Genomic DNA, 22,626 nt, shown 5'->3' on the forward strand with positions numbered 1-22,626 from the left:
AGGGGTCAGACTAATTCTTTCCTTTAATACAAACTTGAACATTATTGTAGATGCCTCATTTAAAGTAGTGGGTAGGGGAAGAGTTTAGAAAAGTCCAAGTAATAAAATGTACTCAATTACTTGGGAAAGTTAAAAAGCTAATGCAACAATATTACATCCAGATAAAAAACATTATTTAAAAGCAATTCAAATACCGAAAAGGGTTTCAAATTGAATATTTTATTAACATGGTAGTTGTCTTTGTAACATGTGCACACACACTCGCACACTCAGAATGATCTGCCTGGGGAAGAAAGCCTAAATATGCCTAAGGGGATAATGAAAAATAAAAAAATTTCTGTAGATTTTCATTATTGTAGGCAATTATGTCCACATCACTTACAAAGCTATTGCCAAATCTGTCCAAGGAAGCAGAGTTTGAGAGGGGAAGAAAAAAAATCTTGGGGAAAAAAATTCAACAGTGGCATAGCAGAGCTCTCAATATGAGAAAGCTGACATAATGTGGACTTTGCTATGAACTTTTTGCAAAACAGGGGGAGAGATTTGTCAATGGGCAGAAATTAAGAGAAGGCGGTGTGAAGTAGGCTTTTGCAGTCAATTATCCTCACAGTATTGTGCAGGGTCATCAAGAAAATGCTTAGTCTTTCTCTGGAACCAGTTTCAGAACTTTTCCAATTGCAATGGTCTTACCTAGAAATAAATTAAAAAACAAAACAAAACAAAAAAAAACCTTTCAGTAGTTAACAGGAAGCCTATGTAAGGTATTAAAGCTTATTATTTTAAATTACAAAAATCCTTTACAATGTACATTACTAATTAACTGATTTTACCACCAAAGACATATTTTTGGTTAGGTAATCTTATCACAAGGAGTCCCCTGGGTACACAAATGGTTAAGCACTCAACTAGTAGCCGAAAGGTGTTGGCAGCTCAAACCTACTCAGGAGCACCTCAGAAGACAGGCCTGGCAATCTCCTTCTGAAGGTTACAGTGTTGAAAACCCCGTGGAGCAGTTCTACCCTGCACACACGGGGTTGCCCTAAGTCAGAGGTGACTCAAAGGCAACTAACAACAAAAGCCTTACTATAAAACTGGCAGAGGAAGCAAGTAATAAATTCATTCATAACCACTATCAACCTAAAAACTTACCAGGAAATTTAAAAATAAGTTTGTATGTAAGTGGGTCTTTTTTGGGAGGAGCTGGAAAGATAATATTTCCTACATAAAAAAACTATCCTTGTGTGTATAAATTTTTGTATGAGACTCTGACTTGATTTATAAACTTTCACTTAAAGCACAATTAAAAAAAAAAAAGGGGACACCAAAGACACAAGGTAATTATGAGCCCAAGAGACAGAAAGGGCCACATAAATCAGAGACTACATCATCCTGAGACCAGAAGAACTAGATGGTACCCAGCTACAACCGATGACTGCCCTGACAGGGACCACAACAGAGAACCCCTGAGGGAGCAGGAGAGCAGTGGGATGCAGACCCCAAATTCTCATAAAAAGACCAGACTTAATGGTCTGACTGAGACTGGAAGGACCCTGGAGGTCACAGTCCCCAGACCTTCTGTTAGCCCAAGACAGGAACTGTTCCCAAAGCCAACTCTTCAGACAGGGACTGGAGTGGACTATAGGATAGAAAATGATACTGGTGAGGAGTGAGCTTCTTGGATCAAGTAGACACATGAGACTATGTGGGCAGCTCCTGTCTGGAAGGGAGATGAGAAGGCAGAGCGGAACAGGAGCTGGCTGAATGGACATGAAAATAGAGGGTGGAGAAAGGAGTGTGAGCAACTAGGAGTATATAGCAAAACAAAAAATTTTTGTATGAGGGACTGACTTGATTTGTAAACTTTCACTTAAAGCACAATAAAAATTAAAAAAAAAAATCTATCCTTGGATAAGCAAAATGTGGAATATCTACAAAACTGAATACTATTTGGCAATTAAAAAAAAAAAAATACAATGCCTGTCACAACATGGTTAAACCTCAAAAACATGCTTCATAAAATAAATAAGACACAAAAGCCCACATACTGTATGGTTCTATTTATATGGAATGTCTCCAAAAGGCACAACTATAGAGACAAAAGGTAGATTAGTGGTTGCCTATGACTGGGGGGTGGAAATGGGGAGTGACTATAAATGGGTACAAGGCTTCTTTTTTAGATGAAATGTTCTAAAAGTAGAATGTGATGATGGCTGTACAACTCTGTAAACATACTAAACTTGAGTAGATTGTATACTTAACAACAGCTGAATTTTATGATATGTAGATTGTATCTCAGTAATACTTAAAAAAAAATAAAACTATTCTAAACAATTGAAAAGATGAAGCAGACAGTTACTGCTGAACTGCAATGCAGCAAACACACCCTTTGGGCAGTATTTCTGTGGGTCAAAAGGGCTCCTATTGGGTCTTGTGAAAAACCTAAAAGCTAAGCTACCTTTTAGAAGAAGATAATTCTAGGGTTAAAAAAATTCCTGCTTTATTAATTTATCTTCAAAATGCCTGATTTTATCAGGTTCTGATTGGTAACTAAAATTATCATTTTGCTGTATTAATTAGGAAAACCCAATAACCAGTTTCACTCTCAATTAACAATAAGAGTTTTAATATAAGGTCTTTAAAAGTAAAATGGTTATTATCTTTACAGTTTTCTCTGAAGTAAGGTTAAGGGATCATATTCCTCATTGTATTCCCAGTGCTTAGCACAGTTCCTGACAATAATCAGTTAAGTACTTGTTACATGGAATTGGACATAACATGTGAATTGACTTTTCTATGTTTGAACTGAGCCATAAAGTTTTATGTAAGGTTTTCCACCTTCTTAAAATAGTTACCAAAGTTAGAAATAACAATCCATAAAGAAGTCCTTAATAAAAGTCATTTGTTTTCATGATACCAAAGAATTTCATAACCCCAAGATGGGAAAATGACTGCTGTCCTATAACACCCAGAGATAGAAATGGGCATACACAAAAAAGAACATAAGTATTAGACCTCTGAAAAAATTAAGAGTGTGTATATATATATACACACGCACATATATACCAAAAAAGTGTAGTCACTATTAATGTTTAAAATAGTTTTCAGTCACACAAATTACAAAGGATTTCATCACTGAAATGTCTTATTTAGTAAATAAAATGGCTCTTAAAACCCACTACTAACAAAGCCTCAGAACTAAGATTCTTACTTCATCCAGAGCATTACTGTTAGAATGCATGGTCAGTACTGTCTGCTATTCAATTCATTCAACTCACAGAGCATTTATCATATGAATAAATTGTACGACACAAATCTCAGTTCTCTCTGAACCTGCTGCAGTGTGTATCCTAGCAGGATGACAGTTAATGAAGCTAAGCATTAATAAGGCTCTTACCCTCATCTCTTAAAGTAAAACGACCCATCTGGGGGAAGTCTTTGAAGGTCTCAAGGCAGATGGTTCCTGCTGTCCTTAAACGAGCGATGCATACTTGGTCTTGTTTCACAAAACGGGGTCGAGTCTTACTTTTTTCTCCGGATTTTTTGTCTACCAAGCAGATTAAGGCCTATCCAAGAAAAGAGGATGAGATGGTAATACAAAAAAAGAAGATATTAAGAATAGGAGTGCAAACTCCTCTAGGGTGGATTAACCAATAAGCAAGGTACACACAGGCTTCCTTGTGCTTGCTTATTAATCTGTAGTGCACAATTTCACCCATGGGGTAAACCAGTGATAATGTGTACTACAGATTAGTAAGTAAACACAAGTAAGCCTGTGCATACCTTGCTTACCGGGTAATCCATCCCTGAGTGCAAATAAGAGTACATCACTGTTGCCGATCAGAAAGCACCAACACGAAGTAGCCTTAAAACCAGGGTAAAAAATTATCTCCAAACAAACTCACTGTTATTTCGACTTCCTCAATACAGGTATGAATATGCAGCACCGCATTATAACCTGGGCAGATGATGGATTTGTGCTCAATAATCACTATCTGTCAAATAAACAAAAAAACCTCACCATTAGCCCTAGGGTAAAAAATGAAGTGAATGTTCTAAAGGGCCATACAGTATCACAGAATGTATAACTCACTAAGAGGGCACTGACATCAGTTATTTTTGTGTTACAAGTGATGGGCCATGTTAATTTTGTACATAGGATGGGTCAGGTTGCCTGACCTCAAAGCATGAACTTGAATACCCTCTACCCTACTGATCTTGGTAAGCACCTATCAAAACTGAAAAAGCACAGCATGCAGACCTTTTTGTCTAAGAAGGCTTTCCTTTATACTCTCCAAGGAATTAATTATAATTATTATAGCTCACATACTACAGCTTTTTTCTAGATACGAACTTATCATAGCCTGGATTTCTCAATATCCAAGGTCCAATAAAAGGAAACAACCTTACATCCTCTGGTATCAAAAATTTAACTTGATTAAGTCTGTTGTCCTATTGAACACTTGTAACAACTGAAAAATTCTGTTAGCCCATACCAATTATCTACTAAGTCATTCTCCTGTGGAGGACAGGTTACTAACACTGCAGGAAAAATATGCATGTTTTCCTGTCTGAAAAGTTACTTGCTTTGCTTTGAATAAGCAAACAATGACTTCAGGACAACTATGTCCTCCTACTTGAAGTGAAAAACATTTTAAGCAAAAAGTTAAATAATTATATATTACTATTAGTATCTGTTTTTACAAAGTATTAGGTATTCTAAAAATTACCAACAGATCAAAATAAAAAGGAACTGTACAAAGAACACTATCCCGAGTAAGCACTCATACCACCTTGAAGACTGTGTGTGTGATATACATCACAGCTGTCATATATATTTACATGGTTTACAGTATTTTAGTTCCGCTTCTACACAATAATATCGGTTAGGTGGCATGTAACCAATCAAGCCAAAAAGACATTTCAAATTCTCATTTCATTTAGACAGTAAAAATCACTGCGACAATTGCACTTAACTGGTTTACCTGGGCATCAAATGTGCGTCCTGAATGACAGAGATTATTAGGATCACAAAGTATGAATCCTGGAAGAATCTCCTCTTCTTCAATTCCTTTCAGTCTGATTTTGAGGTTTTCACCTGGGGCTACAGAATCAGTTTCTACATCATCAGAAAGGATTCCAAGAACTTCCACGTTGTGCTTAAAAAGAAACCAAGACTAGAGGTTTTCTAACACATTCACTGCATTACAGAATATAAAATGACCTCAGTGCTTGCTGAAGACTTACAAGTCACTCTTTTTTTTTTTTTTTTTTTGATTTCACACTAGCCAAAATACTCATTTGAATGAATGTAAATCTTCACTACATTGGTATGATGTGAAGTTAATGAGAATCAAATATACCAAAAGTACAACTGCCAATTAAAGTGATAAAATATTTTGCAATCTTCTTTAATATTACATTCTAATAATTTCCAAATAGAACATAGTGCAAGCTAGCATTTGCTTTTTTTTTTACTTTTTCAAAATTTAACACCTGGATTTAAATTTTTTTTTTAAATAATTTTTATTGTGCTTTAAGTGAGAGTTTACAAATCAAGTCAGTCTCTCACACAAAAACCCATATAAGCCTTGCTACATACTCCCAATTACTCTACCCCTAATGAGACAGCCTGCTCTCTCCCTCCACTCTCTCTTTTCATGTCCATTTTGCCAGCTTCTAACCCCCTCCACCCTCTCATCTCCCCTCCAGACAGGAGATGCCAGCCTAGTCTCAAGTGTCCACCTGATCCAAGAAGCTCACTCCTCACCAGCATCCCTCTCCAACCCATTGTCCAGTCTAATCCATGTCTGAAGACTTGGCTTTGGGAATGGTTCCTGTCCTGGGCCAACAGATGGTCTGGGGGCCATGACCACCAGGGTCCTCCCAGTCTCAGTCAGACCATTAAGTCTGGTCTTATGAGAATTTGGGGTCTGCATCCCACGGCTCTCCTGCTCCCTCACGGGTTCTCTGTTGTGTTCCCTGTCAGGGCAGTCATCGGTTGTAGCCAGGCACCATCTAGTTCTTCTGGTCTCAGGATGATGTAGTCGCTGGTTCATGTGGCCCTTTCTGTCTCGGGCTTGTAATTGCCTCATGTCCTTGGTGTTCTTCATTCTCCTTTGATCCAGGTGGGTTGAGACTAACTGATGCATCGTAGATAGCTGCCTGCTAGCGTTTGGGACCCCAGACGCCACTCTTCAAAGTGGGATGCAGAATGTTTTCTTAATAGACTTTATTATGCCAATTGACTTAGATGTCCCCTGAAACCATGGTCCCCAGACCCCTGCCCCTGCTACGCCGGCCTTCAAAGCATTCAGTTTATTCAGGAAACTTCTTTGCTTTTGGTTTAGTCCAACTGTGCTGACCTCCCCTGTATTGTGTGGTGTCTTTCCCTTCACCTAAAGTAGTTCTTATCTACTATCTAATTACTGAATGCCCTTCTCCCACCCCTCCTCCCCCATCTCGTAACCACAAAAGAATGTTTTCTTCTCAGTTTAAACTATTTCTCAAGTTCTTATAATAGTGGTCTTATACAATATTTGTCCTTTTGCAACTGACTAATTTCACTCAGCATAATGCCTTCCAGGTTCCTCCATGGTATGAAATGTTTCACAGATTCTTCACTGTTCTCTATCAATGCGTAGTATTCCATTGTGTGAATATACCATAATTTATCCATTCATCCATTGAAGGGCACCTTGGTTGCTTCCATCTTGGATTTAAATTTTATGGATATAATTTTTTTTATTGTGGAATTTGAGGATTTAGTAGACATGTCTTCCAATACATATCAGTTCTCAAATACCTGAAGCAGGCATGTCTCAAAAGTCAACAATTAAGCTTAAAAGCATAGTGACTTGTTTAGTGAGCACAGGGCTTCCTTTTGGGGTAATGAAAATGTTCTGGAACTGGATACAGGAGATGGTTGTACAACACTGTGAATGTACCTAATGTCACCAATGGTAAATTCTAGCTATGTATTTTAACAAAATTTAAAAAGTATATTGTTGGGATAAAATGCTAAAAGCCAATACCACCTCAAGTATTCCCTTATTTTACTCCATTTCTGCCCTTGGAGAGAATTAAGATTTTTTAAAACATACACCAGGAAACAAGACGAAACAAAAACACAGTGCTCAAGACAAAATGAACTAACTCATGATGGTAGATAAACATTGCAGAATCCTGAATCATTATATTCCGTAACAGAATTCTAGAAATTGTCACCTGCTAAGCTCTACTAGCCCCCATGAACAATGTTTTCTTTCCCAAAAGATAGTTTATACCTAAATCATACCTGTCTGCTGAAATTCATTCCAAGAAATGAAATAGCCATATGATTTAATATGGGTAAATTCTTTACAGTAATGAGATAAAAGGGTAGACACTAAGAGCTCCACTATACTGTATACACATTAAATAAGTTACTGTTTACTACTTCTTGCCCAAATAATACAGCGTAACAATCCCTTCTCCCCAAATATGGCCTTTTATGGTTAAACAATGGAGCTAGTCTAAAGATTAAGTGAATCCACAGTTACAAAAGTTTGAGACCAACAAACTCTAAAGTTCATGAAAGGTATTCAAGATGAAAACAAACTATTTTCCATCTCCTCTAGAAATCCAACAAGTAGCTGTACAGGAGTGATTGTAGGTTACATATAAGCAACCTGACAAGGAGAAGTGCTTAATGTTTGCAGAAGGCATTTGCATTTGGCTTCACAGATGCCACTGTCTCATCTGAGATGACTGAGATATGGTATCCTGTCTACTTCAAAACAGCTTTGGACCCAAGTCAGGATCCATATGAACACTTTTATTAGTATATAATCTTTTAAGTGTTGAGTCCGCATTCCTAATAATGTAAGAGCGTAAGTTTATACTGGTATCCTGAACATCTCAGGTTCTCAGAAATGAGCATGCAGATTACTGGACCAGGGTGAGAAGGGAGACTACTTTGCACTAAACTTGCAGATTCAGTTATCTCAGCTTTTCCATTTCAGTATACAAAACTCAAAGCCATTGAATTTGTGACTATCAGAGCAATAAAAATTCCATCACACACTGACAGTTTTCTGTTTTCCTCCATCACTCGTTCTTTTGCTTTACCTTACTGCTGTGGTCCAGCATAGGTGGTAGAGGAGAAGTGATGCAGGCATGAAAACTGTAGGCTTCGTGAACTATTTTGTAAGAACCAAGAGTTAAGTTACCCACCTAAAAAAGGTTAAAAACCCACTTAGGAAAAAAAAAAAAAAATCCATACCTTGGAACAGTTTTTTTAAATGTCAAAAAATGGCTGATTTTTACTGGCCTTAATTTTTTTAATGTAAAATAGTCTGACATCTGTGTCTTTTAAAATACTCTACTCTGTAAGAGAAAAATGTAGAACAAAACTCAAATTCTCAAAAAAAGACCAGACTTACTGGTCTGACAGATTTTAAGAGGAACCCCAGAAACTATGACCCCTAGACTCCCTGCTAACGCAGAACTGAAGCCACTCCTGAAGTTCACCTTTCAGCCAAAGATTAAACAGGCAAAAAAAAATTTTTTTTTTTTTATAAAACAGTAACACATGTGAGGAACATGCTTCTTACTTCAATCAAGTATACCAGACCCAATGGGCAACATCTGCCCAGAAGCAAAGCTGACAAGACAGGAAGGGACAGAAAAACTGGACGAATGGACATGGGGAATCCTGGGGTATAAAGGGCAAGGGGGAGAGTGCTGACACATTGCAGGGATTGTAACCAATGTCACAAAACAATTTGTGTATACATTTTTGAATGAGGAACTAATTTGTACTGTAAACGTTCACCTAAAGCACACTAAGATTATATATACACACATATATATATACATATAAGTATTCTAGCTCTGTTCCACTAAGACTCAGAACTAAACTGAACTGAGTTTTGATGGCTGGCATAACAACTATAGGATATTCTGCATCTGCCCAGTTAGCAATATAAAGCGATAGCTTCCACAAAGAACACCCACTTTCTTTGTACTAGAATATTAAGGCTGCAGCTGTAACTGAGCACTAACTTCACTTGCTCATAGTGAATCGAACATTTTTTATTGTGGTAAAATATAAGTTAACGTAAAATTTACTGTTTTTAACCATTTTACAGAATAGAGTTCAGTGGCATCTAGTATGTCCACAATGTTATACAACCATCCCCACTCTCTAGTTCTAAAACATAATCCCAAAAGGAAATCCTCGAATCCGTTAAGCAGCCATTCCCCATTTCCCCCTCTCCCAATCAACCTTCTAACTCTGAATGAACCCCACTTTTGTGACCACTCTATAGACAAAATTGAGCAAGGACTCAAACCATTATTTTCATTCACTTGCCCTCCTTCAATTTGCTAATTTCTTAGAAAAAGTAAGCTTTAAAGTTGAAACACTTAGAAAACTTTGGAAAAAAGATTCTACCAGGCTACTCTAATCTCCACTGCTTAAGAGTGCCATTTGTAAAGTGCCAATCACAACCAAACATCATATTGGGAATGGAAACCCTAAGATAAAATTCAGGTTTTCTAATTCACTGTACCTGGAATAAGCACAGTAAAGAAATTATCACTTAAATCTAACAAAATCTGTATCTGAAGGTTCTGATGATTCAGGTCTAACAAATAACATCTTTGGAGCTGTTGGAGAAGCCCTCTCCTGGGAAGCAGGTGAACAGTTTCTTACAGACAGGTCATCTGCGATATCAGCAAGTAAGCAGTCAGAAATAACACAAAGGAATAATTCATGGTGAGTTTGCATGTTTTCATGAAAATTTCCAACAATGAAGAATTCACAGTTAAGATAGGGGAGAAGTAAGAAAAGACACGCTTTTTTTTTTAAGTACATTACTCGCCTCTGCCCCCTGTCCTTCTCCCCACCCTGCCCCCCCCGCCCCCCCCCAAAAAGCTTTACTATGCCATGATTAAACCTGAGCTTTGATCCCTGGCTCTTTTTAACAGTTTGTTAAATGAAGCAAGTCCCTTAACCACTCCAGATCTCTATTTTCCATAAAATAATAGGGTTGAAATTAATAGGCTTTCTTCATGATGGCATCTTTTAGCTCTAACATGAGTAAATAAAGCCTAAACAAGGTGTTAATACTGACCCTCCATTAAACTTTTGTCACTGAATAGCAGTAATGCCACATTATATTCTTTCTCAAGTTTTGAACTTGACATTAATAAAATGTAATACTGAATAATAATTTAAAAAAGACTTCACTTTTTTTTTAATGGATTTAAGCTTTTGAAAAGTTTTCTTTACTAATATTTTCAAGAGAAAATTAAGTGGGAAAGAGCATTCCTAATTCTTACCTTGTTTGGCATCATCACAAGCTGCTGGCCTTTACAAATAGATCCTGATTCCAGCTTTCCCAGGACCACAGTACCCATATCCTGTTGAAATTTAAATTAAAAAAATCAAGTTTCTGACTTTTGTTAGTGTTCTAAAATAGCCCAAAGTGAAAATCTGCACAGGTTACTCATATAGGAAAATCACCAGCTCAAATGGTAGAATGCTCAGGATTAATCTTCAACACAGGGTAGATAAAAACTGTATAATAATTGCTTCACAGCATATGAAAAACTATGTATTATTAAATAGGTGTGCCTAAGATTTAAGAAGAAAACACGGTGCAGGAGACAGCACAAGATTTACTGTCATAAGATCTGAATTACTTGTAAAAATTTAGGTTCTCTCAATCGCTAAGCCTGTTCCCTCATGTATAGAGTTGGAAAGGCAATACCTGTTCCAGAAGTTTACCACAGAACTAATGAAAGAATGAAGTATTTATACAAAGCAAAACACTATATAAATTGGTATTTCAAAACTTTAAAAACTTGAAAATACAGTTTAAAAAATGAGCTTTTTAAAAAATAATAATATCCAGTGTTGGTAAGGCTGTGGTAGAACTCATATATACTGCTGAAACCCATTTAAAAAAAAACCCAAACCCACTGCCATCGAGTTGATTCCAACTCATAAAATCCTATAGGACAGAGTAGAACCGCCTCGTACGGTTTCCAAGGAGTAGCTGGTGGATTCAAACTGCCAACCTTTTGGTTAGCAGCCAAGCTCTTAACTATTGTGCCACCAGGGCTTCCATGTGCTGCTGGTAGTAAAGATTAACACAGTATTTCTGGAAAGCTATTTGTCAATATCCAACTTTAATGTGCAAATCTTTTGGGTCTAGCAGTTTCATTTGAGTTTTACCTTCAGGATATGATCACAATCTTACCGAAGTAACTGATATAACTGGTTGAATAAGTTCTGATCTATCTATACCACTAAATAACATGCAACCATTAAAAAAAAAATCTGTTATGTTGTTAATAAGGTTTTGTTTATTAATTAAAAACAAACCACTGATCCCACCTCCCCTAAAACCCAGTTTCTTCAACATTTTGGGTACCTTGTACTTATCCACAATTGGCAGTCTGATTGGTCCATCAACTGATCTATTGAAGTTTGGCAAGTTATCCAGATATGGAATAAACGGTAATCCACTAAGAACATAATATCAATTAAAGTCAACATAAATAACAAAATTTTAAGTTACATGAACTTTTAACTTTATACAAAAACATGGTTATAACAGTATTTCCATTCTACTCATGTACTCTTCTCATTCAACCAATTTATTATCCATTGCATCTTATTTATTCCTCAAAAAACTAAAAATATAACAAAACAGGAGTGTATAATGAAAAAGCTTCCCTGTAAACTTGGTGATTAAGACTCAGAAAATTATTTTATAGCAAATAGCCCACATGTTGCATTAAAATGACTATACCGTATAATAGTTAACATTATGGACTTTTCTAGCTCAGATACTGAGATTCTACAAAACAATTTCATCTTTCAAGCTATAACACATGGATTAAAAACATACACACACCCACACACCCACCCCCATTGCGTCGAGTTGATTCCAACTCATAGTGACCCAACAGAGCAGAGTAGACCAGCCCCACAGGGTTTCCGAGGAACAACTGGTGGATTTGAACTGCCGACCTTATGGTTAGCAGCTGAGCTCTTACCCACTGCACCACTTAATATTAAAATGGGAATACAGGCAGTCTCCAACGTATAACAGGGTTCTGTTCCAATGACTACTCAGTTGTCAGTTCTGACGTAAGTTACCTCTCTTTGTCTTTGGGAGTTGGAAACATTACATCTGAGAATCATAACAGCAAATTACGTGCTGCAACACTATATATAGTACACATTACTAATGGTAAGATGTCCAAAAAAAAAAGACTGTCATTAAGTGCAGTTTGTTGTATCGTGAATACGTCCTAAGTTGGGACTACCCGTATGCCCAAAATTGATCTACAGATTCAGTGCAATTCCTATCAAAATCCCAGCTGCTTTTTTTTGTAGAAATTGACATGGTGATCCTAAAATTTGTATGTAAATTCAAGGGACCCAGAATAGCCAAAACAATCTTGAAAAAGAACAAAGTTGGAGGACTCATACTTCCTGATTTCAAAACTTAATACAAAGACTGTGTGGTACTGGCTTAACAGACAATACAGATCAATGGAATAGAATCAAGAATCTGAAATAAACTGTGATGTTTATGGTCATCTGATTTTCAACAAAGATGCAGAAGGACAATTCAACAAGGGAAGAATAGTGTTTTCAACAAATGCTGCCCAAATAACTGGACATCCATATGCAAAAAAAAAAAAAGGGAACCTAGACGTAGACTTTACACCTTACCAAAAAATTAACTGAAAAGCGATCAAAGACCTAAATCTAAAACACTTAGAAGAGAAAATGTCCATAACCTTGGATTGGGCAATGTTTTCACAGACACGACACTAAAAGCACAAGCAACAAAAGAGAAAATCATTTGGACTTCATCAAAATTAAAACTTTTGTGCTTCAAAGGACACCATTAAGAAAATGAAAAGACAAGTCATAGAATGGGAAGAGATATTTGTAAATCATGCATCTGATTAGGGACTTGTATTCAGAATGTATGAAGAACTCTTACAACTCAGTAATCAAAAGACAATTAACCCAACTAAAAAATGGGCAAGGGTCCTGGTATTTTTAAAGCCAAGATTACAGTCAGTATTTTCTTGAATTACTCATTAAGACATACTTTTTTTTTTTTTTTTAACTCAAAGGAGGAAAAGTTTACTTACCTATACCAAGGACAGAAATCTGATTGCTCTTTAAGATTTGCTCCAGTCAGTCCTGAGCAAGGCATAAAGTGAATGTCCTTTTTGGGATTGAAGCCAACTTTCTTCAAAAATGGCACTAGTTTCTCTTTACATTCTTCATATCTATGAATATTTACAAATAATTCAATTACAATGCAAAGCAATTAAATTCAAGGTTTAGAAAATCCCTAGAGGAAATAGGCATACCATAACAAAACTATCCTTTATTCCACTAACCTATCTGTATATTTAAAAAAACAAACAGTAAACTATCTAAGCTTACCTCTCATTGCTCCAATTTACTGTTGGATCATCCATTTTATTAATAAGTACAATTAAGTGCTTTACACCTGCTGTCTTTGCCAACATTGCATGTTCTCTTGTCTGTCCTCCTTTTTCAAATCCAGTTTCAAACTCTCCTTTCCTGGCAGAGATTACCTATTGTAAGAAATCAAACAGTTTATTCTTAAACATTCAGGTGTAACTCTCTAGCAGTAAAATATCATTCCTTTTAGTTGCATCAGAAGCTTTTTACAAGAAAATACGAAGTTATAACACATGCTTTTGAACATCAGAAACCAAACAATATCTAAATGGTTTAACATTTTGGCAAACGTTTCTTCCAATCCCCTAACTTCCAAAATCTAGCATGCCTATATATTTTATAATTCAAAGACTAAGGAGATCTAGTGCCAGTGTATTGTCAAAGTTACAAAATAAGTGAAGGCCTAAAGAAACAGTTTCTTACTATCTTTGTACCCATAGGACCTAATGCTGGGCTTGGCATTTAACAGACACTAAATTCTGACACGGCAATGGATAATAATAGGTTAGAATGCAATGAGAGAGAAAAGTTGAAATATACTTTCGTAAGTAAATCAAATTATAAAGATTTCTTGAGTAGATTAGTGAAAGAAAAGTACATACTTTGACTACGAACATTATAGCTCATGCAACCTGAATTCCAGCTTTTAGCAGGTAAATTCAAATATTTGAAATTCAAGTGCGACTTCTAACAAATATACAGATGGAATAAAAACGTTTTTCTTACCAGTACAGCCAAATCAGCTTGAGAAGCACCACCAATCATATTTGGGACAAAACTCTTGTGGCCAGGGGCATCTAGAATTGTGAAATGCTTCTTTTCTGTTTCAAAATAGGCACGACCCACTTCTACTGTTTTACCCTTGTCTCGTTCTTCCTGATTTGTGTCTAAGGCCCAAGACAAGTACCTGAAAGAATTTAAAGGTAAGAACAATACTGCTAAAACATGAGTTCTACAGATACTCTTCTACAATGAAAGGTATAAACGATGACACCCAACTTTCCATCTAAATTATGAACTGGATAGAAATAAAAATTGAGAATAAAACTGTATTATTATGATTCAAATACTTGGAACTTTACACACACAGTTAATTCTATAAGCAAATATTATTTATGAAAACAAGCTGATAAGGTACACAGAAAGACAGAACCAATGCCAATATCACTGAGTTCAGTAATGAGTTTTTATTTTTGTAATCACCTCACACAGCGTGTAACACAAATAATGGTTGTCCAGGGATATTTTTCAATGTGCATGAAATTAAAAGTGAAGGCCGCTAACCTGTTATTTGGGAGCAATGGTTACCTGCTAAAAATTATTTCAATATTACCCAGATAAAAATTATTCATTTTAAATTCATACCATCTATAATGGTAAGCATTTATTTAGATTACTTCATCATCTGTATTTCATAGTCTGTAATCCATTTTTTTCTATAACAATGATTAGAATTTTCCCCTTAATACAGAAGAACACAAATTAAAAAAACAAGAAAGGCTTGCTAAGTTTTACAAAATAAAAGTAATAAATAGATAAGGTTAGCAAGTAGAAAAAAGTTGACCCTTTCTCTCACCAATATTTTTAATATTTTTATTTCCCATTCTTTTTTCTTTCCAGTGTTTATTTACATAATTAATGATCATAATCATACTACTTTTTTCCCCCAACACCAGTGTTCTAGCCCTGGTTATCATAAATTCTATAAATGTAATTTTTAGTGGTTATAAAATGGCCCAATTAAATGGAAGTTTTATAATTTTATTCAACAAGTCTATTACTGGAAATTTGGATTATTTCCAATTTTTCTCTAAGGTATGAAGTAATTAGGGATTAATCTACTCTGTATTATAAATGAGGGGGAAAACTTTACCTTTTTTATAACACTATTTTATATCTCAAGAACTTATATTTTAATAGACTACAAAAGCATTAAGGAGGCAGGGTTTATTGAAAGTAAATTTATACTGTCATAAAAGTTTACTATACCAAGTTTCTCTGTTTTTTTCTTTAGCTTCTCTTTCATATTTCTCAAGTGTTCTTTTGTCAACCATTCCAGTCAAATACCTGAAAAAGTTAAAAAAAAAAAAAAAAAAGGTAAACACAAATTGCTCAGTGAAGTCAGGAAAACTTTAAAGCTTTCAAGGGGAATTTCGACTCAAGAAAACAGCAATTTTAAAAAGTAAATGTACCAGTGATGGATGCTAAAATCATGGATGAAAGTCTCAGGGGAAAATAGATATGTGCACAGTCTCAAAATGTCTCCCCCAAGATAAAGAGAAAAAATAGTAACTTTACAGTGGAGAAACCTGACAGATAACATCTGAAACAAGTTGTTGTTATGTGCCGTTGAGTCAATTCTGATTCACAGCAACCCTGTGAGAGTAGTACTGCCCCACAGGGTTTCCCAGTCTGTAATTTTTACAGGATCAAGCTCTCCAGGTCTTTTCTCCCATGGAGCTGCTGGTGGGTTCAAACTGTCGACCGCTCCATTAGCAGCTGAGTGCTTAATCATTGTGCCACCCTAACCAAGTAATCATGATTAATATCACCAGTAATAAGTAGATCATATTGAATACTGACATCATGTACCCGGACAGGATGCACTGAGAAGGGCACAACATCCCTTCTGTGGTATTCTTGCCCAAAATGCATAATCTCAATCTAATTGTGAGAAAACAACTCAATTCCAATTTGAAGGACATTCTCCAAAAAACTGAACAGTACTTTCAAATTATCAAGGTCATGAAAGACATAGAAAGATTGAAAAAAGCCACAGATGAGAGGAAACTAAAGACAAACCAACTAACTGCAGTGTAGAGTTCTGGAACAGAAAAAGGGCATTAGTAGGAAAACTCAAGTTCAAATACCATTTGTAGCTTAGTCAATGGTATCGTACTAACATTGATTTCCTAGTTTCAAAGACTGTACTATGGCTATGAAACATGTTAACATTAGAGCAAGCTGAATGAAGGGTACATAGAAACTGTACTATTTTTAAAACCTTTTTTCTAAGTCTACAATTACTTGAGAATAAAAAAAAATTTTTTTTTAAATAAATGAAAAGGCTACATATAAAAGGGGGTGGGGGGAGCAACAGTATTTTCCAGGCAATGAGGCTTTACTATTATATTTCATATTTAATATTTTAAAAATATTACTTATCAAAGTGAGCTTTAATTTTAAAATAATTTCTTAGCAATGCCTAACTGCTTCCCTTAACTCAATCCAAACAAAGCCTTCCTGCTCCTAGCTTTGATCTTTATGTGGTCTCTGTGTAGTCTTCTGTACAGCAGTGCTCCTAACCATCTGAGTATAGAACCGCCATGAAACGCCAATGAAAGTTACAGCCCTATCAGCAAAAATATACATTCTCATTAAACACACTATCAAGTGGGTCCCACACTTCCATCTGTGGCTAAGGATCCCTGTTTAAGAACCTGGTTGAGGGTCACTGTTATACAAATTTTCAGAAGTGAGTAATGGGCAAGATTACCAATTGAGATTATTTAAGTAGGCAAGACAATGATGATTAGCCCTCTCAGTCCTCTGATGACAAAGTTTAAAGAAATGGGTCTAATTTAGAGGGGGGATTAAAATTCAGGGCCTTTTTTAAAGATTTCTTGATACTAGAGTATATTAATAAAAACTAATCATGATATTTTCACAGCTAGATAGCTTCTGTAACATGATAAAAATTTGTCTTAGCATGTTAGCCATGTTAGCCAGACTGTCTTTGTTTAAATCCATATAAATTGAAGGAACTGATAAATGGGGGTAAAAAAAATCCCCACCCATCAGATTCAAGAGATGGTTTTCATTATTTCCAAGTAAATTATATTCAAAGCAGACTAGGATTTCCTGTAATCTATGTTCTGCATTATATTATTATTTAATCTAAAAGACAGCTTTCAGAAACAATGTGCCATGAGAGTCGGACAGCGAAAGCAAAAGAATTTTTGGAATCCCTAAAATCCATTAGAAAATACTAAGAAATAATCACATTGCAAAAATTACTTCTTAAGGTCAGCCTTCCCTAAACGGAATGCCATTTTATTGTTAATTTTCTTAACTCCTTTCTGTGAATGTTTACAGTAACTGAACTCCACTGAATATTTAATTCCCTACCATTTTATTATTTAACAAAAGATACTTACATTATTTGTCCTCCAATGGTTGACTTGCCAGCATCTGAAGGAACAATATGCAAACCACACATTAAAAACAAACAAGCACACAAAAACTGACCCTACTACATATGTTAACACACAGCTAAAGGTACCTTTTAGCATATAATTAAATCTTGCAAAACCAATTGAACTATAGGGATTTGGGGCATAAGCCCTAGTTAGTTACCTTGTCCGTTGGAAATTGAGGCTACTAAGACCTCAATAATTCATTCAGTAATGATTTAGAAATACTTCACAGATAAAGAAAAATAATTTTCAGATAGACTGCTCCTTGAGCTTCAGCTATCAGCAGAGCAGCAACAGAATATGAATCCCCCAAGGGGAGGTTTGGAGAACAAAAGTAGCTAAAGAGCTGTGAACTACATCTAGATAGTCTTCGTTTCACTTTTAACAAAAAGGATAGGTATTCTTTTATAAACTTCAAAGACGTTCTTGCTACTAAAAAGGTAGCATGATGTATCATCATATGCAGTGGGAAGGCAGAGAAAAAAGGGAAAAAAAAATCATGTAATTCTATATTCTCAAAATTTTAAAGAAACGTCAGATGGTAAAGAATACCTGAATAAACAGGTTCTTCTTCCCTAAACCAGCAAACCTGACAAGCATCCAGAAGTTACTTCAAATGATTAATTTCTTACTTTACACAAATTTAAGCTACCTAATAAGGTTAATCCCTTAAAGTTAACAGAAGTTCACACAGAAAAATAGGCATATTTTCTAGGGTATTAATTAACAGATATCAGAATACGCTAACTATCATCAGTGGTCTATAAACTATTATACATTATGTACAAATATACTGAAGCTTATTTCCTACCAGCTTCCATGCCATTACAAAATTGTTCACATGCCCAACCTTCAAGAACAAAAGTATTGGCTAGTTTTTGCCAGTTGAAAAATCTATCAGGTTAAAAAAATCGAGGCATTTTATACCTGACGGGAACCACAGACAGAATCTGTATTGTTCTTACTGAAACACAGCACTGTTAGCATTAAAATTAAAAAAAAAAAAAAAAAAGGCCTTTTAGATTCGGTTTGGTTTCACTGAACACCCCCAAGTAGCTAAATAAGATATCTATGTTTTATGTATCCAAAAACTTATATCATTTCTTACAATTGCTGAGTACAACTTACCTACATGCCCAATGAATACTACATTTACATGTTCTTTTTTAGGAGCACCTGGCGGTGCAACCACAGATTTCGGTTTTGGTATTTCCTCTTCCTCCTCCATCATTTCTTGGGCATTCTCCTCTGGGGGCCTTCCATCTCCCAAGGAACCGCCCCCTGGCTCTGCTTCGCTTATTTCTTCTTTGTGCTCCCATGATTCTTCTGGAGACATTTCTGTTTCTCCATTTTCTACTGAAATGAGACATTTTAACTCAGTATTCTAGAAAAGACTTACAGCCTATACTTTAAAATACAGATGCTTCTAAACAACAAATGAAACTCTGCATATTCAGCTCATTTCCTAATGATTAGTGACATGTAAGCAGGAAAATCTCTTTCCCAACAGAATTGGATAACAGCTTTCAAGCTGGCTTCACTGCTGACATCAGAGAGCTCTCATCTCAGAGACTATGGGAGACTGCTATTTTAACAAAGCTTCGTTTTCACAAGGACAAACAAAATGTAAACAAGAGATCTAACATTCCTAACAGCCCAGTTATTCCAGTGTCGAGGTGTCCTGAAAGTGGAAGAAATGGACAGTTTAAAATCAGCATAGGGAAAAGTGTGAAAGGATTTAGCAGACAGACTTTTTCCCTTTTCAAGAAATGTCACTTTGGCATCAACTTTAATAATCACCTCGGGAATGTGAAAACCTGAAGTTACAAAAAGGGAAGGAACTTCACAAAGGATATGGAACAATACTACTATTTACGTTGACTTTTGCAGTCCTCCACTCAATTCTATTACCTTTGCAGTCACTAAATTGATCACAGCAGTGTTTATACCTAATTCACTGTTTTCTAAATCTTGATAGCAAAGACTCTCTCAGTCTTAAATGTAGGCATTATAATAACCATAACACTTACATTTGCACTTTAAATCTTGAAAGGGTTTCATATTACTGTATTAATATGGTCAGAAATTTTCTTACCAACAGGTTCTGAAAGTTCCATGCTAACAGCTGAATTTGAACCTAGACAAGAAATTGAGATATAATGTATATTTACAAAACAGTACCTAGCTTTATACACCACAGACAACGTTCTCTCAATTAGATTTTTTAAAGAGTCACATCACAGAAAATTACCTTCACATAACAATGGCTGTTCCTCCTGAGAAGGTTCCACAGGTGCTGTTTAAATAGAAATAAGTTCTACAATTAAAAGTTGAGACCTATACGTCCATTTTATTTATCTTTTAACAGCAAAAAACAGGTGTTAAAATACAAAAAAAACCCTCAATAGTTCAGACCAATGGCAACTAACTACAAGTTTTCAAACTACAAGTCTTCGTTGAATCTACTTGTAAAAATCCACCAATTACAGTCAGTTTTAAAATACTTTAAATAAATAATTGAAATATATTCATCGAATCATGCTTACTATCTTGATTTGCTTTGTAAATCTTTTCTTCACAGAGCAGCCCAACACAGCTCATATTTATAAGATGCATCTATTTTCCCAGGTGTTCTCTTGGTAACCCTCTAGCCCAAGAAGGCTATGATTAGCCCTTTTTAAGATTCCACAAACATGTTATTATCAAGATCTTTGAATAAATTAAATTTGATATCATGAAATAAACATTTGTCCATGAAATACATATCGGCCCTTACAGCATATGCAGAAAAGGGGATTTCAATGACGCCAGTTTTGTCATTTACTAGAAATTTAAGAATAATCAATGATCCAATTTCCGCAGTCACCACCCTGCAAATCTACTTATGGCAAATCTACTCCTGACAGAAGAAATGTACACTGATATCCAAATACGTGTCTGATAAATCTAAACCATGCTCCAATGTGAAAGTGCCCTTGCTTTTAAAAAAATCTCCAAGATGCAAAAAGACAGAGGATTTGGAGTCAAATGAAACATGCAGAACAAGTAATAATGAATTCATAACCAATAAAACTCATCTCTAAAATTCCTGCCCACAAAGTATTAACACCTTTAAGAGTCAAGAGAAAATGTTTTTCAAGGAAAATATAAGCCCAAGAGAAAGAAAGGGCCACATAAACCAGAGACTCCATCAGCCTGAGACTGGAAGAACTAGATGGTACCTGGCTACCACCCATGACTGCCCTGACAGGGAACACAACAAGAGAATCCCTGGTGGAGCAGAAGAAAAGTGGGAGGCAGACCCCAAATTCTAGTGAAAAGACCAGACTTAATGGTCTGACTGAGGCTGGAGGGACCCCACAGGTCATGGCCCCAGATGCTCTGTTAGCCCAAAACTAAAACCATTCCCAAAGCCAACTCTTCAGACAAAGATTAGACTGGACTATAAGACATAAATGATACTAGTGAGGTGTGCGCTTCTTAGCTCAAGTAGACGCATGAGATTACTTGGGCAGCTCCTGTCTGGAGGTGAGATGAGAAGGCAGAGGGGGACAGGAGCTGGTTGAATGGACACAGGAAATACATGGTGGAGAGAGGAGTGTGCTGTCACATTGTAGGGAGGGCAATTAGGGTCATAAAACAATGTGTGTGTATGTTTTTGGATAAGAAACTAACTTGAACTGTAAACTTTCACTTAAAGCACAATAAAAATAAAAAAAAAGAGAGAAAGTGTTTTGGGCTCAATTTCTAATAGCATGAAGTGGTAAAGGAAAGTAATTTCTTGTCCTAACAGGTAGAGGGCAACCAAGGTTTTTTCTAGGGGAGAACTGACATGTTCAGCATGTTCAAGAGAAAGATCATTCTCAAGTAGTATGTAGAGGAACGAGAGTGGGGAAGACACTAAAGGCAAGGAGACCAACACCACTACTCCAAGAAAGCATGCCATTGGGACAAGGAAGCAGGAGAACAGAGAGGAGAGCTCAAGTGCAAAAGATAACAGAGGCCAAATTTGATAGGAGAAAGGAAGAGTAAAAGGTTTAAAATGACTCCAACTTATCTAATCAGTAGGATATTAACAGAACCTGGGAAAAAAACAATTTGGGCCAGGTTTAAAAGGGAACAAGAATAACACTTCACACGATATAGAATAACCTTTTTTTAGGAGCCCTGGTGGCACAGTGGTTAAGAGCTCGGCTGCTAACCAAAAGGTCAGCAGTGCAAATCCACCAGCTGCTCACTGGAAACCCTATGGAGCAGTTCTGCTCTGTCCTATAGAGTCGTTATGAGTCGGAATTGACTTGACAGTGGTAGGTTAACCTTTTTTCCTTTTCCTATTTCAAAGAAAGGTTTAAAGGTAAGGTGAAGGGGAAAACGTATTCAATTTTCAGAGAAAGTGAGGCAGTGCTAAGTGAATCAATTCCGTCAATGCGGGAGGCAGCATAGAAAAAAAAAAAAAAAGTGGTAGGTGCCTAGAAATAAATGACTCTTGGGTTTAAATCCTAGCTTGTCATTTTTTTTTTTTTAATAATTTTTATTGAGCTCTAAGTGAACGTTTACAAATCAAGTCAGTCTGTCACGTATAAGCTTATATACACCTTACTCCATACTCCCACTTACTCTCCCCCTATCTTTTTTTTTTTTTTTTAATGAGTCAGCCCTTCTCGTCTCTCCTTTCGTAACAATTTTGCCAGTTTCTAACCCTCTCTACCCTCCCATCTCCCCTCCAGACAGGAGATGCCAACACAGTCTCAAGTGTCCACCTGATACAAGTAGCTCACTCTTCATCAACATCTCTCTCCTATCCATTGTCCAGTCCCTTCCATGTCTGATGAGTTGTCTTCGGGAATGGTTCCTGTCCTGGGCCAACAGAAGCTTTGGGGACCATGACCGCCAGGATTCCTCTAGTCTCAGTCAGACCATTAA

At 36.1% G+C, this 22,626-nt stretch overlaps 1 protein-coding gene across 2 annotated transcripts in view; it reads right to left on the reverse strand.

Moving 5' to 3' along the window:
* Positions 1-203: 203 nt before the first annotated feature.
* The window catches only part of GSPT1 (G1 to S phase transition 1), a 40,718-nt gene continuing 18,295 nt past the window's right edge, over positions 204-22,626 (reverse strand). For both annotated transcript variants that reach the window (XM_010597300.3, XM_003417717.4), the window contains exons 2-15: positions 19,955-19,999; positions 19,799-19,840; positions 18,832-19,059; positions 17,665-17,698; positions 15,497-15,574; positions 14,234-14,414; positions 13,466-13,620; positions 13,165-13,305; positions 11,421-11,514; positions 10,324-10,404; positions 4,983-5,156; positions 3,903-3,992; positions 3,395-3,563; positions 204-690 (exon numbers count right to left, since the gene is read on the reverse strand). In XM_010597300.3, the coding sequence (XP_010595602.1) occupies positions 638-690; positions 3,395-3,563; positions 3,903-3,992; positions 4,983-5,156; positions 10,324-10,404; positions 11,421-11,514; positions 13,165-13,305; positions 13,466-13,620; positions 14,234-14,414; positions 15,497-15,574; positions 17,665-17,698; positions 18,832-19,059; positions 19,799-19,820 (1,500 nt within the window). In that variant the 5' untranslated portion in view covers positions 19,821-19,840; positions 19,955-19,999 and the 3' untranslated portion in view covers positions 204-637. The remainder of the gene's footprint in view (positions 691-3,394; positions 3,564-3,902; positions 3,993-4,982; positions 5,157-10,323; positions 10,405-11,420; positions 11,515-13,164; positions 13,306-13,465; positions 13,621-14,233; positions 14,415-15,496; positions 15,575-17,664; positions 17,699-18,831; positions 19,060-19,798; positions 19,841-19,954; positions 20,000-22,626) is intronic.

The sequence above is a fragment of the Loxodonta africana genome, chromosome 12, assembly GCF_030014295.1.
Source record: "Loxodonta africana isolate mLoxAfr1 chromosome 12, mLoxAfr1.hap2, whole genome shotgun sequence".
Lineage (NCBI taxonomy): Eukaryota > Metazoa > Chordata > Mammalia > Proboscidea > Elephantidae > Loxodonta > Loxodonta africana.